The sequence below is a fragment of the Fusarium falciforme genome, chromosome 2 (assembly GCF_026873545.1).
Source record: "Fusarium falciforme chromosome 2, complete sequence".
Taxonomy (NCBI): Eukaryota; Fungi; Ascomycota; class Sordariomycetes; order Hypocreales; family Nectriaceae; genus Fusarium; species Fusarium falciforme.
In genome coordinates, this window is record NC_070545.1 from 492,072 (window position 1) to 506,786 (window position 14,715).

Genomic DNA, 14,715 nt, shown 5'->3' on the forward strand with positions numbered 1-14,715 from the left:
AAGCCTTTGATTCGCTCTCAGGAGCTTGACGGATGACTCAGCGGCCGGTGACTTCTTCTGGTTGGTTGGTGGTGAATGTTGACGAGTTGCTGCGGTTGTTGGGCTTCGTATGCTCTGTAAGCCAGGCCTCATACATTCTAATAATAAGCAAATGCGATTGCGCGGACTTGTTATGATTGATAATTAGGCTTTGGAGCTTGGTATAAGATGATCCGGCTCGCGTGGAGCTTTTCTGTTCGTAAGCTCTCGTTCAATTTAGCCAACTTCGACCCTCGCTCCCAAAAGTACTGCCTTGTCAATTATCCGCTCTGTTATTAGTTAATCTAATTTCGTATAATTTTCGCTTTTTCTTCACCTGCAAACCCTCGTTGATTTCGGTTCCGATCTTAAGCCAAGGGAAGTCCGAATATGCCCAACTTCGGTCACGTCTCTCCCCGTCCTCGATCAATACACAGCACAAACGTCACGCTCTTAAATGCCATTCATACCTCATACCTTCATTCGAAACCCTACCAACTCGATGCTAGAACTAGCGTCGTTGCCAACGCTTGGCATACCTCGAGCCAAGCTACGCCGATCGTTGACAGCTTGCTAGGCGAGAAAGTATGGGAACATGCTCGACGTCGGCTTGAGAACAATTGTGTTCTATTGCAGTATGTGTTGAATATTATGGTATTAATTCAGGTGTTAATGACAAGGGCAGGTCTCTTCATCCTTCGACTCCCTCACTATTCATCCCATTTCTCGACACACTGCCCTTCGCTATACCGTCCTCGATTGTTACATCACTTCGCGCTCTGCAACCCTTTCTTCACTGTGTCACACCCCTCAACCCATCCACTTCACGACATGCGGCACTCGCCTTGGCTTTGGATGTGAGCCTGGAAGGCCGAGTTTCGAATGCTTCCCTATCGATGCCAGCCGATGGCATCGATATCACCAGTGGTCTCTTAGGAATTGCCCCAGAAGTCGGTTACCGTGCCTTTGACGTCTTTTACTACCTCCTCACTTCGGTATCGACTCAAGCTGAGAGAGACTTTCTCAGTCTAAAACCGGCATCGCATTACTCTATCCTGGCTGCATCTGGAACGTACCAACCACCTTCACACCTTTCTGCAGCTGATGATGGCGCAGCGGCAGACGACTTCCGACAGGCCATCAGAGAAATTGGTATCAAAGGCTCTGCCCACCGCAAGCTCATTGCCACCCTCGCGGGCCTGCTCACACTCGGAAACACACTTGACCAACATGCCCCCCACAATGATGTCGTCGAGGCCTGCGAGGAGGCCAGTATCATGTTCGGGGTTGAGCCTGAGGTACTTGTCAACCTCTCTCATTCCGATCGCCACGCATTCATGAGCAAGGTCTATGAAGCACTTGTCAAATGGGTCATTGTCAAAGCCAATGAGGCTATCACATCTCAGATCAGTCATCCGCGGCGTAGTACTGAGAGCCCCATGACTGGTGAGGTAGGTGACAACGAAAGTACCCGGATTATTGTCGTCGACATGCCCGACTCTTCCCTCGGAAGGGCTGTTGCTCTGCAAACGAATTTCGATGAGTCTTTTGGTATCAATGCCGAAGCTATTGAAGACGGTATTGCTACGTCTTCTGTTGATCCATTGGTGTGGAAAGACACCCGTCAGGCCATGCTCGGAAGTCCATGGTACCAGAAGATCATGGTTGACAAGCAGACGACTGAAGATACGCGTGAAGAGGGACAACAGTCCTTCTTGGACAAGGTCATTCTCCAACTGGACGATGACAGCTTTCTCAAGATCATTCTACCCTCTGAGACGAACACGGAGCCCAGACGGCATGTACTAGACCTGCGGGGTGTTCTCGACTCCAGCAGGATATGGTATCACCTCTGCCTCTACCCTGGATCAAGTACCACACCCGACTCAGCAGCCTCACCTCTACTGACAGCACCATGGTCTTCGAGCGACGTGTCCATGCAATTGGTATCATGGCGCTTACGAGACTGGACCAACCGATCATTTACTAACCCTGCATATACGGTTGATTTCGACATCGACGAGTTCATCCAGCGCTACTCGACCATCCACGGCTATCTTTCCAGCAAGGATGATATCAACAATTGGGCACTTGAGAGGGGATGGCACAATACCAACCTTGCTATCGGTCAAGATCGTGTGTGGATGAGCGAGGAGGCTTGGTGGCAAGTCGAAGGAATGCTCGACATGAAGCTGGCCCTCATTCGACAGCAGGGGAGCCAGAGTCAGCTTGGATTCAGGAATGAGCCCTTTCCCTCTCCACGACCTGGAAGTGTCTTTTCTGGTCTCAGCCTCAACCAGAGCGGATATGGAAGTAGAGGTCACCTCTTGCTTGGAACGTACCAAGATCATGAAGGCAATACTCCTATCACCGGAGGCCAGCTCGGAACGAACGAGTCTTTGATCGAGATGGTGCCAGCCGGCTCACCCAAGGAGCATACCATTCTTGTGACAAAAGACCCCGAGCTTGCGAAAACGACACGCATCGAAACGAAGAAAGTTGATATGAGCCGTCGCCTCTGGGTTGGTTTCGTCTGGGCACTCACCTTCTGGGTCCCATCACCCCTTCTTACGCATCTCGGTCGCATGCGTCGACCCGATGTTCGGCAAGCATGGCGTGAGAAATTAGCCCTGTTCTCCATCATCATATTCCTCAATGCCTTGATCCTCTTCTGGATGATTGGTCTTGGCAAGCTCCTCTGTCCAAATTCGGACAAGGCCTGGAACCGCAAGGAGGTTGCTACGCATCAGGGAGAGGACGATTTCTGGGTCAGCATCCATGGCAAGGTCTATGACATCTCGGATTTTTGGAAACGCCAACATAGCGATACGGCTTTCGAGACCACCACAGCTAACATGCAGCCTCTTGCTGGACTTGACATGGATGAATACTTTGTGCCTCCGTTGAACATGGCTTGCAAGGGGCTTGGTATTGCCGAAACAACTCGGCTGCGGGCCAATACCACTGCTGAATACACAACAGCTGTGCACACCTCTGGCTACTACTGCCTCGACTCGACAAGTGCCCTATCCAAGGACGATTGGTACTGGACAAATTTCGAGCCCGGCATCAAGGAGTATTACCACGGCGAGCTGGTTTACTCCAACAGCAAGTTCAAGGCGGAAGCCGAGGAGGGTCGTATGTGGGCGAAATACGGCAACAAGATCTACGATCTGACAGACTACTTTTACACCCAAGGCCTTTACAAGAACGACAAGAAATACGAGTTCTTGAATGAGCAGGTTTCGAAGCTGTGGAAGGACAACCCTGGAAAGAATATCAAGGAGGAGCTTGATATTATGCTTGCGGACACAGTCAACAAGACCAAGCACGATAATGTTGTTGCGAGTTGGCGTTGCATCCAGGCCATCAGCTACAAAGGCATCTCGGATTTTCGAGAGAGCGCCAAGTGTCAGGTCAACAACTGGCTTCTTCTGGCTTTCACCGTCATGGTGTGTGCGATCATCCTGGTCAAATTTCTGGCAGCACTCCGATTCGGTTCCAAACGACGCCCGTCGATGCAGGACAAGTTTGTCATCTGTCAGATTCCCGCGTACACAGAAGACGAGGGGTCGCTGAGGAGGGCCATCGATTCTTTGACTTGTCTCAAGTACGACAACAAACGTAAGCTGATATGCGTCATTTGCGATGGTATTGCCGTGGGCCAGGGCAACGATCGCCCGACTTCGAAACTAATTCTCGAGATTCTGGGCAGCGACCCGAAACTTGATCCAGCAGCCCGAACATTCAAGTCGATCGGATCAGGCAGCGATCAGCTCAACTACGGCAAGGTGTATTCTGGTCTTTATGAATGCGAGGGGAATATTGTTCCATACATTGTCATCGTCAAAGTCGGCAAGGAATCCGAACAAACACGACCCAAGCCCGGAAACCGCGGAAAGCGAGACTCTCAGATGCTCTTGCTAAGCTTCCTGAACAGGGTGTACCACGAGTCACCCATGAACCCTCTGGAGCTCGACATGTTTCACCACATCAACGATGTTATTGGTGTTGACCCGCGGTTATATGAGTTTCTTCTTATGGTTGATGCCGACACGGCTGTTCATGAAGATGCGTTGAATCATTTTGTTGCCGCTTGTGCGAACAATACAAAGATTGCTGGCATTTGTGGAGAAACGAGGTTGGAAAATGACGAAAAAAGTTGGTGGACCATGATTCAGATCTATGAGTATTTCATATCTCATCATTTGGCCAAGGCTTTTGAGTCGTTGTTTGGATCGGTCACCTGCTTGCCTGGATGGTACGTTGACATATCTTGGTGTTGTGGAACTCTGCTGACCGTTTTAGCTTTACAATGTACCGACTACGAACCTTTGACGGCAAGAAGCCTCTGATCGTTTCAGATGCTGTCCTTCGAGACTATTCCGTCTGTGATGTCGAAACCCTCCATCTCAAGAACCTCCTCTCCCTCGGAGAAGACCGTTACTTGACAACGCTCATGATCAAGCATTTCCCCCGCATGTGGCTCAAATTCCTCCCCGAAGCCCAATGCCAAACCGTCGCCCCCGAGTCATGGAAAGTATTGCTCTCTCAACGAAGAAGATGGATCAACTCGACCATCCACAACTTGGTTGAGCTCATACGTTTGGAAAACATGTGCGGCGTGTGCTGCTTCAGCATGCGCGTTGTTGTCTTTGCCGACTTGTTTGGAACCATCATCTTTCCGGCGACATGTGTGTATCTGGCGTATCTCATGTACCGCGTCGCCACCAACACGGGACAATTTCCTATGATCTCCATCATTCTCTTGGCAGCAACTTATGGCCTTCAAGCGGTGCTGTTCCTTCTCAAGAGGCAGTGGCAGCACATTGGCTGGATGATCATCTACTTGATGGCATTGCCGGTGTATTCCTTCTTCCTTCCGCTTTACTCTTTCTGGAACCAAGACAATTTCTCTTGGGGAAACACTCGAGTTGTCATTGGAGAAAAGGGCGACAAGCAGGTTGTTGCTGTTGATGATGATGAAGGCTTTGATCCTGCTTCCATCCCGTTGCAGAGATGGTGCGATTACGCCGTGGCCAACAATCTTCCGAATCGATACTATCAAGAGACTCCACGTCATTCCGTTTATGGCACTGAGTCAGACATCTCGTTCATACGGAACTCCTACTTCCCTGCCCAGTCTACGGTGATGCTGGGCAACCAGTCCGCGATTGGCATCGACGGCTACGGCCAGCCGCATGGGTCATGGAATCGACGCTCGACGATGACTTTGGGAATGGCATCCCATTCACCACAAACCGACAGGCCAAAAACCTCATTTGGCTTCAATGAACCTGGAAGGGAGAGAGATACTCTCAGGACACAGAGCGGACTGGGCTTGACAAACACTCGAGCCCTGAGCCGGCTTGGTGCCGTTGAACGAGGCGAGTCAGGCCTGAGCAACGATGTGATCTCAGCTTCGATCAAGTGGACTCTCGGGGAGGCAGATCTCGATACCATCACGAAACGTCAAGTTCGTGCCATTGTTGAGCGGCGCCTGGACACGGAGCTGAGTGGTGAGCAGTTGGCCTTCTTCAGCCAGGAGCTTGACCGTCAGCTGCAGGAGATGGAGTCCAGTGTATGAAATCACGGTCTTTCTCATATTTGACTTGTTTGCTTGAGATTATTAGAACTTATATAGAACCGCTAATGGACGGCGGCTTTGAATGGTCGCCTTGGTTGGAATGCCGGATACTACAGGTTTTGTTCGGTGAAGGTACATGAGGTTTGAACGGGGTACTTCAAAGTAGCGAGGATTTCAAGTTTCAAGCTTAAATAATGTAAAAGGCAATGTTGGGACTGTAAAAAATGTGATTCCGCATGATGTAGAAACTCCCATTGCACACAGTAAACACACCAATACGGACAAGCGAGCGCTCAACCACCCCAGCCTAAATGTCAAGATGAGCTAATGGCCATGACCATCATCAAGCATAAAACGAACTATTTATCCGCTACACAAGATAGCTCTGATCAGGTTTGTGGCTTGAAAGCTCGGTTCAGTGAGGCCGCCAGTCCAGTACCCTAGTCACAGCAAAGCCCCCTTGACACGTCATCAGTCATCAAGCCTCTTGTTGCTGGTTCAGAAACTCCATTGTCGGACTTATATTACCCCATTATCCGCCTGTATTGAATCTCTTGTGTCCACCCCTTTGCCCTTGATTGTTTAAGCATAAGCAGACCACTGTGCAGCATTCAATGGAGGCGCCTGCGATTACCGTTACGGCCTCATCTTTTCCTGAGGCCTTACCTCAGCCTCTACCAGTCTGCTCACTATGCCATCGTCGCAAGGTTGGATGCGATCGCCAATACCCATGCAGCAACTGTGTAAAGGTTCGTTTGACATTCCATCCCACTTCCAATCATCGCACACGGCAGATTATAGCAGGAACTGATTGAAGTCGTTCAGGTCGGCGCTTTTTGCAGACCAAGGTCACCCCCTCCACCTCGAAAGAAGAGGGGTCCAAATCCTGACTTGCTGGCGAGGCTCACCCACTGTGAGAAGCTCCTTGAGGAATACGAGGCAGCTAGCAAGCAAGAAATACCTTCTTCTTCGTCATCTGCTCGAGAGCCAGGTGTTGGTCCCAAACCAATAGGGACAGGCAAGCTTGTGCTGGGAGATGGAGTGGTTAACTTTACCGACAGTCCGAGGTGGGCTGCTCTCCACGAAGAGGTAGTTAAGACTTGAGATGTCACGAAGTGAAATGCTACTAACAAACTTGATGAATAGCTTGGAGCGATGCGCGAGTTAGTCGACGTGGATCACAGCAAACTATCACCTCCACAGCCAGACGACAGCTTAGATGACGAAGGTGTATCGCCAGATTCCGATACCGAACATGAGTTTCGTTTTCTTCCCAGTCAAATCTTTTATCTTTGGAAAGTGTTCATAAATCGAGTTCACCCAGTCACCAAGATCCTCCATGCCCCATCCACACAACTCCACGTGGTTGAAGCAGCTTGCACATCTGGCAGCGACCTGTCAGACACGACTCAAGCCCTGCTCTTTTCCATCTACAACGCCGCCTTGCTTACCCTCTCAAATGACGAGTGTGTAGAGTTTCTGGGGCGACCTAAAAGACAGGTTTCTCAGTCTTGTGCCAAGGCTCTACGACTTCGCCTCCGCCGAGCCAACTTTCTCAGATCAGGCAGCTTGACGACTCTTCAGGCTCTGGTGCTTTACTTGGTAAGTTTGCAAGAAACCTCTTCTAATATTCGTCGGATACTAACTAACTCTTTATTAGTTTTCTATTCAAGACCATCATGACACACATGCCACTTGGATATTCAGCGGCATCTGTGTCCGCATAGCACAAAAGATGGGCCTCCACCGAGACGGTGAAGCACTTGGACTACCGCCTTTCGAGACGGAAATCAGACGTCGCTTGTGGTGGCGTATCTACATGCTGGATGCCCGCTGTGGTCTTAAATCAGGGTTGGGGCCATCCATGATGCCCTCACTTGGTGACTGCAAGATGCCAACAAACCTAAACGACTCGGAGCTTCACCCTGGCTCAACCGCGTATTTCCGAGATAGAGATGGTCCCAGTGAGATGGCTGTATCCTTCTTGATTTACAGCATGGGCAAACTTCTTGCAGAAAGACCGAGCGTCGAAGCTAGCGTGATCCAACATGAAATCGACATCACCAGTGCTCTCCCTCAAACACCAGATCGATTCACGGAGCTACAAAGCCTGGCCAAGGAAGTCGAAGGCAGACTCAACCATGTTATGGACCGGTTCGCAGACCCTTCGGATCCAAACATCTACCAACTGGCAGGCCACGTCAAAGCCCAGATACTCAGCAGAGTGCATATCATGGCCTCCATGCCTCCAGGGCAGCTGGGTAATATGAGCTCTCAGCCTTTGAAACCGGCCGAAAAGCTGTTCCTAGTTGCTGTCAGAGTGTTTGAGCAATCGGTTAGCCAGTATGAGGCATTTGAACGGATCGGCTTTCTCTGGTATATGAAGATGCACTTTCAGCTGGACCTTTTTGCTTTCATGGTCTCTCAGCTATCTCGGCAACTAGCGGGCGACAAAGTTGAAAAGGCCTGGGAGCTAGTCTCCAAAGTATATCACTATCACGAGGAGTTGTTCGATGCCTCAGAAAAGTCGAATCTGGCTCTGGCAGCTGCTATCACTTCGGCGTGGGAAACAAGGCATGGGCCCATTTTCGCCAGATTAGTACATGATGTCCAAGCGCCAGCCTACATACAAAGACTCGGTACAATGGTCGCTGTCGATTCCGCTGCTCTTACCATGGCATCTGTGACTCTATCTGATGTGGTTGGGGATAATCACACTGAACTTGCGCCGCCGTTGGACGACTTCTCCTTGGCGCTCCTCGACCCTTCAGGTCCGGGTTTCCAGTTTCCTGGAATGTTTTGAGGGTGTGGCTTAGGCCGAAAGTTGTCAATTAGCAAATGTTTAATACCATATCAGTGATTCATTGGACCAAAATGGATGGTTGAAAGTTCTTGGATAGGCAAAGAAAGACAGTAAATACCCAGTTCCTCCTTGTTAATACATATGAAATGGCCGTTCCTCCATAATTAGTTACAAATAAGAGCCTTACTCCAAAATCAAAGACTTTGGTGGAATCCTAATACTATTAACCACAACCAGCGACTCCCGTGAGCATGTTTTAACTCCTTCTCCCTTGAGAGACATCTAGAGACCCCATCCAGCCAATGTGAGCATCACGACTCTCCGAGGGACATGTCCCTCGCCAAATGCTTAATCCCTCAAGCCCCATCAATGACGGTATGACGTGAGAACCTCAGCCTCATCCGCAGGTGCCCTACCATCCTCCATCTCATGATCCATGTTCTTGTAGTTAGGGCTTTGAACAACCTGACTCGGGTGTCGTACGTTGAACACGACGCAAACGAAAAACATCAACATGGTGTCCAAACAGTAAAGGTAAGCTTCCGAGGTCTGTAGCACGCTAGTCTGTCCGGCGGCAAACTCGGCCACCCTGAAGATAGATCGGATCATGATGAGTAGCGAGACAAAGTAGAGCACCAGGATATACTGGCTCCAAGGGAGAGGTGTTTCCTCGCTTGTCTTCGTAGGTTGGCGGAGGATTCGGTAGTGAAAGATAGAAATGACAATGATGAAGCCAGCGAAGAAGGCAATCTGGATTCCTAGGCCGATGAGAACGACGTTCTGGCCCAGGTCAACGCCGTCCTTGTCGTCGGCGCCAGCCATGATTCCACCGCCTTGGGATAAGTTAGTGGATCCAGTATCAAGTTTGGGGTCTTGTAGATTCACTCACCAATGCCCTGGACCGCAAATGACAAGACATCGCCAAGCACGAAGATCTTGGTCAACCATCTTGTTCGGATGATGGAAAAGTGCTCAGCATCCAACACCCTAATGAGTCGCCCAAGGATCATGTAAATAGACGCCGCAAACAGCGCTGGTGCTAGGAGCAAGAGAAGAGTCTGCATGATGAATGGGACATTGGAATAATTTGGGCTTTCATCGGCGTTGTAGGCTCGAGCTGCATGACCCACTACCTCGACTGTCCCGGGAGACGATCAGTTACACGCCGGCTTCCAAGGAAGGGATGACTTACACAGAAGCCCGATAAAGAAGGCTATAAAGTACCATGTTTTTCCTCTCACGAGCTGATAGACGTGAACAAAACCAGAGAAGCTGAATAGGACTGTAAAAAGAATGGCAGCTGCGAGCGAAGGGGTGTAGTGGTATTTCGGAGGAGGGCCAACACCAGCTTCGGCCATTTTGAGGGTTCTAGTTCAGGTTGTGATGGTAGAGCTCTGAGCAGGGGGCGCTGGTGTGTATGATTCTTTGAATCGGAAGACAGGCTGAGGTTATTAAGAGATTGCCATTACGTGCATCTACAAGCAAGTCTTATATATATTTAAACATGCCCGGCTATCGAAGCGAAGGAACCCTCCCCTATCGCCCTAGCGCCCACTGCTCTCGCTTGAAAATTCATTAAGGCTGAATCTCATGGCACCACGTCAGCGGCTTCTCGAGACCTGAATACGAGCCAATTGGGACTTGCTAATGCGAAATCCGTCATGATTCAGAGTCCATCTCGAGAATCAACATGGCGGGGGCCGGAGTCGTGATAACCGCCGAGCCAATCACATCGCCCCAATACCCCTGCTCATCACGAAAATGGTAAGCGGGGCTCATCCGAGACCCTGGTCATCGTCGGCGCTTTCAAAACCCCGACAGCCAAAATCTGCGTCTCATCAGCCACCACCGTGACGTTGGTCGTATCTTGACGAGTAGCGACCCTTTGGTTAACTGTGGAATAAGACGGATTCGAGACTTGCACTGAAATGGCGTGGCATAGGTCACGGAAAAAGCCACTTGCACAGCCCTCGGCGCTTCTGGAGATCCCGAACCTGTGAGTGTGAGATTAATAGATCGGAGAATACGTAAAACATTCAGTTTTACCTGGTACGTGCTGGAAAAGTCATTTGAGACGTTCTAGATTTCCAACAGGGTATAGTAAGCATTGGCCTTTTTTCTATCTCCATTATTTCTTACTTGGTTAGACTCACACCAAGCAGATGTCCAGCTGCCCTGGGTAGTATTGTCGATAGCGTTACTAAGACAAACAGATGTAATACTCTTCCGATTTACGGTGTTTTACGGAGTTGGGTTTCAACACCATTATATATTGACAAATGTGTATTTTACTGTTGTGGCCGACGTCCTCGTTTGGGCGCACGTCGTTGATGAGGAGGAGAACACTCTTTTGACTTCAGCCTCTCAGTAGTTATCGTTTCTCCTTGTAAACAAGAGGGGTATATCCATATGAATCTTGAGTTGCCAAGGCCTGCTGGGGCTTGCAACACCGTCCACTGAAGGTTGCTACTCTCTAGACCACTCGTGGAGCCTCTCCGAGACAGCTTCATATGATAACATGAGTCAATAGACACGGGGAAATAAATGACTGATGATGACCACTTAGGACAAGATCAGGTGCCGATTCTTGAACAATTATGGTCTCTTATCACACAGTCTAGATTGTTTTCTTTCAGCTTCACCATGCAGCATTAGCAAAGCATTGGAATTTAGAGCTTTCATCGCGACAAAGCTGGAATATAATGATCTCTTGACGAATTCCTGTGCTCAGAGGGCGTCGATCCAGGGCGGCAGGTCAAGCTTGTATCAATCAGTTCTCGCTGTAGTTGCTATTATAAAACAATGCATCGATAGACTACAGGTAAACCTAATGCTAGGAAGTTCAGAGTTCTCATAAAAGAACTTTAATTAAGAATCCGGAAATATTATAATAATAGCCCAGCAAAGTTGTGAAGGGATGACGCCTCCCAGATAACCAGCGCTTTCAACCGCGGAGAGGGAACAACTATCGTACAGTTTGGTGAGTTTGTTAAACTCATGCCAGCGCCCCGTTTAATAGAAAAGCGTTGAGTTTTTCTCTTAATAACACTAGAGGTGAGTATCGAGTTGAATGATTTAAGGGATTTCTAGCCCACTTGGTGGTCCGTCGATTATTGGGACGATTCAGCTGCTCTCTCACTTACACCTCAGCGTCTGGCGACGGTGACGAGACCTGAAGGTTGGATAGAATATAAGATAAGAATAGGAACAACTGAAAATTGTTATAGAACAGAGTTATTATTATTTTATAATTCCATCTCTTCGTTTACTTATTCTTAGGTCAAGTTCATCCTTTCTGCCGTCGTCACCTAGCGCAGGCGTCTCAAGTTTTTTCACCATCGCTTGCCCATTTTCCACAAGCGAGGGCTGGATTTGTTACAACACACCTGATTGGCTGCTCTGACACATGAAGTATTGGCACTAACACAAATTATTTGACGCCTTCTGGGGCCATCAAGCAGAAGATGCGCTGTTCTGTGCTTGCAAGTGAGCCCCCTTTGAGAAGGGACGCCGTTTCGCTGGCCACCCGTTAAGGTTAATTGCTTAGCGAGCGGCCTGCGGGATCCTTGTCTCTGTCGGGTTTGCGTCGCCAAGAAGTGGTTGGTCCACTGGCAGTGTCTTTTTAAACATGTTAGTCTCCTGTTGAATTTGCAGAAGCTGACCATCCCACTTGATCCTCTCGTTTTCCTCATTCTGGTGTTTTTCACCAAGTCCTTCGTTATAGTTTCGCGAAAGTTGCTGAGCACCCCGTATTAAACACTCTGGCCCTTGTCCTAGACTAGATGACGCTGTGTTGTTGAGCTGATGTCGAGACCCTCCGAGGTCATCTCCGGAAATCAGGTGAGGGGAAATCGCTAGTAGATACGACTCTGCCGTACGACATCCAAGGTTTCCGGGATACAGCCATGCGCTTCGGGGCCGAGTCATGTTCACAAAGCATCTCAGGAAGCACGAGCCTCCCTCGAGTAGTGGCGTTGGATGAACCGGCGCAGATGCCCAGGGAGACTTGTCGGTATTGTGTCCTGATAGTCTTGATGAGACTTGAAATGGGTCAACACACCGGAGTCATGCCGAGTATCCATCAACACTTACCTGATCCAGGCCTGCCATCATCTTGGTTGAAAGCGTTAATAGAAACTGCTGAAACGTTCCTAGAGCAGAGAACCGTGACGAATACTGCGTGAGCACAATTGATGCTTTGCTAACCACCTCGAATATCTGCGTCAGGCCCTGCTGATTCATACCTGAAGCCCGTTGGGCAAGGCACACGTAGACCACTGCCGCTGACAACACGTCGTAAGCATCGAGAAACGAGCCTCTTTCCAAGGCCCGTCCCGACCGGTCGTATAGTTTCTCAATCAACCGCTTACACGAACTTATAATATCGGCTTCGATGTCGGCCCAAGTTCCGAGGTAAAGTTGAGAGTTGTTTTCGTCGGGGCGCACGGGGTTCACCATCATTATCAACGCTCGGCAGGCGAGTTGATCTAAGTAGTCAAAGGGCAGCTCAATCTCAGAGGCTGCATTTTCCGTGTTGGGCGGAAATTCTCTCCAGAAACAAAGGTTGCTGTAAGAGAACAATAACTCGGTTTTGTCGGTATTTCGTAGATTCGAGATGAGCTGAGCATGGACCATCAAGTGCCTACTAAAGTTGAGCTTTGCTTTGACAGATTCTGAAAGGGCTGCTTCATTAACATCTTGTTCTGTTGGGATCTATAACATACAATTAGAACAGCTCATCATCGCGACTCAGGACTTACCGAAACGGATATATCGGGATCATGTATGCCAAATGGTCGATCCATCGATGAGGCCAATGAGCTTTGAAGAATTAGCTGCTGATTTCATGTTGAACGCGGTGAACTTGCCGATCCAGAAGGTAGATGCTCCAAAACAGCCACTCAGCCCGATAGATACTATCCTTCCCAAGTCTAGCCTGTGGAACAGAGTCCTTGTGAAGCCCAATAGCTATGCAGGTCGTCATAGTCACCCCCATGAGATGCCAGGTAGATCCACCGGCTGGGCAGAACATTGAGAAGACGACGAGCAGAAGCATGCAATGCAATGCGTCGAGTGGTTCCTGTGATTGAAAGATGCGCGGCAACAACTTGACAGCGGCAGCATGTAGACTCAGTGCTAGGGTCGAAAGTCTTGTTGCCTCAGCAGACATCATGATGCCGATGGATATCGCAAGATACGTGTTGAAGTGAGGTAGTCCACCAGCACGTGCAACCTGGCCTTCGAGGGCTATCACCGCCTCATATTGCTCCATTAGACGATCCTCATCGAGATGTGGCAGGAAGGCACTCCATTTTAGGAATTGGCCGATATATGCTCGGGTAGAATGTCGGTTCAGAGAGATGAGATGATCTTCCATGACAAAAGCCGGTTGAGAGGATGAAGCCCTGGAGGGGTTGTGCCCATCCACAGCCAAAGCCGCCGCGATGACTTCTGGCATGGCAAGTTTATTAAGCACATCACCAGAGTATACTCTAGGCTCAGCCATGGCCTTGTTGGACAGAAGCCCAATGGCACTCATGGTATCTTGCACAGACGAGTCCTCCTCACTCGGGCCCAGGGCCGGCCCCGTCGTGTGGACCAAGGGCATAGAGACATCATTGGATTGATGGCTTCCCCCATCATGTGGTAGGAGAGTATGTGCTGCTCCGGATGGACGTCGTGTGGCTCGAGCACGCCTACTCTCTGACGCCTGAACATGGCGCTCAAGCTCGGCGATACGACTTTGCAGGCATTCAATGTACCTATCAGGCGTGAGCTACTATACTATACTTAAAGATAAAGAAACGCGGCATCTAACCCATTGATCGTGGCATGTGTCAGACCGGCATCCTCAGCTGTCAAGTCGACCTGCTGGGAACGCGCCACACACTCAACGCCAAGGTCCGCACACGCAGTACAAGCAGGGAGCAATCGATCACACTAGGCATTTTTAGTTACCGTTTAATGCTGGCGGGGTTAAAATGATGACCGAATACCTTTTGCTTGCGTTTCCAGCAGCGCTCGCAGGCCAGATTCCGCTTGGTCGGCGTCGGACGCGAAGAATCCGGGCTTCTGCTTGTCGTCGTGGATTCATTCATGACGCCGAAGATATCGGGCCAATCAGTTGCGATATCCGCCTATAGGAGCAACATGTGAGATAAGAGATACCACGGACCGAGTCCGAAGACGTGCGTTCAGTCGGCGGATGAGAATGGGGATGGGTCCAGGTTAGACAGGTCGAGGATTGGGGAAGACTCGAGTGTTTATCGGAGAGTGTCCGGAGGTCACGTGTAGGGTGGCATGGATG

At 49.7% G+C, this 14,715-nt stretch overlaps 4 protein-coding genes across 4 annotated transcripts; 2 read left to right on the forward strand and 2 right to left on the reverse strand.

Annotated features, from left to right (window-relative positions):
* Nucleotides 1-408: 408 nt before the first annotated feature.
* Nucleotides 409-5,605, forward strand: NCS54_00209000 (Chitin synthase; the record flags this gene model as incomplete). The annotated part of the gene is made up of 3 exons (XM_053147696.1): nucleotides 409-653; nucleotides 704-4,279; nucleotides 4,327-5,605. 3 exons carry the CDS (start codon nucleotides 409-411, stop codon nucleotides 5,603-5,605), a joined length of 5,100 nt encoding a protein of 1,699 aa, XP_053003671.1.
* A 614-nt stretch (nucleotides 5,606-6,219) lies between these two features.
* NCS54_00209100 (Zn(2)-C6 fungal-type domain-containing protein) lies at nucleotides 6,220-8,408 on the forward strand (the record flags this gene model as incomplete). Its single annotated transcript, XM_053147697.1, has 4 exons — nucleotides 6,220-6,354; nucleotides 6,407-6,694; nucleotides 6,752-7,207; nucleotides 7,266-8,408. 4 exons carry the CDS (start codon nucleotides 6,220-6,222, stop codon nucleotides 8,406-8,408), a joined length of 2,022 nt encoding a protein of 673 aa, XP_053003672.1.
* A 366-nt stretch (nucleotides 8,409-8,774) lies between these two features.
* NCS54_00209200 (Hypothetical protein) lies at nucleotides 8,775-9,766 on the reverse strand (the record flags this gene model as incomplete). Its single annotated transcript, XM_053147698.1, has 3 exons — nucleotides 8,775-9,241; nucleotides 9,298-9,546; nucleotides 9,601-9,766. The coding sequence occupies 3 exons, from the start codon at nucleotides 9,764-9,766 to the stop codon at nucleotides 8,775-8,777; spliced, it is 882 nt and encodes a 293-aa protein (XP_053003673.1).
* A 2,583-nt stretch (nucleotides 9,767-12,349) lies between these two features.
* NCS54_00209300 (Zn(2)-C6 fungal-type domain-containing protein) lies at nucleotides 12,350-14,506 on the reverse strand (the record flags this gene model as incomplete). Its single annotated transcript, XM_053147699.1, has 4 exons — nucleotides 12,350-12,448; nucleotides 12,501-13,121; nucleotides 13,399-14,170; nucleotides 14,367-14,506. 4 exons carry the CDS (start codon nucleotides 14,504-14,506, stop codon nucleotides 12,350-12,352), a joined length of 1,632 nt encoding a protein of 543 aa, XP_053003674.1.
* Nucleotides 14,507-14,715: the final 209 nt, after the last annotated feature.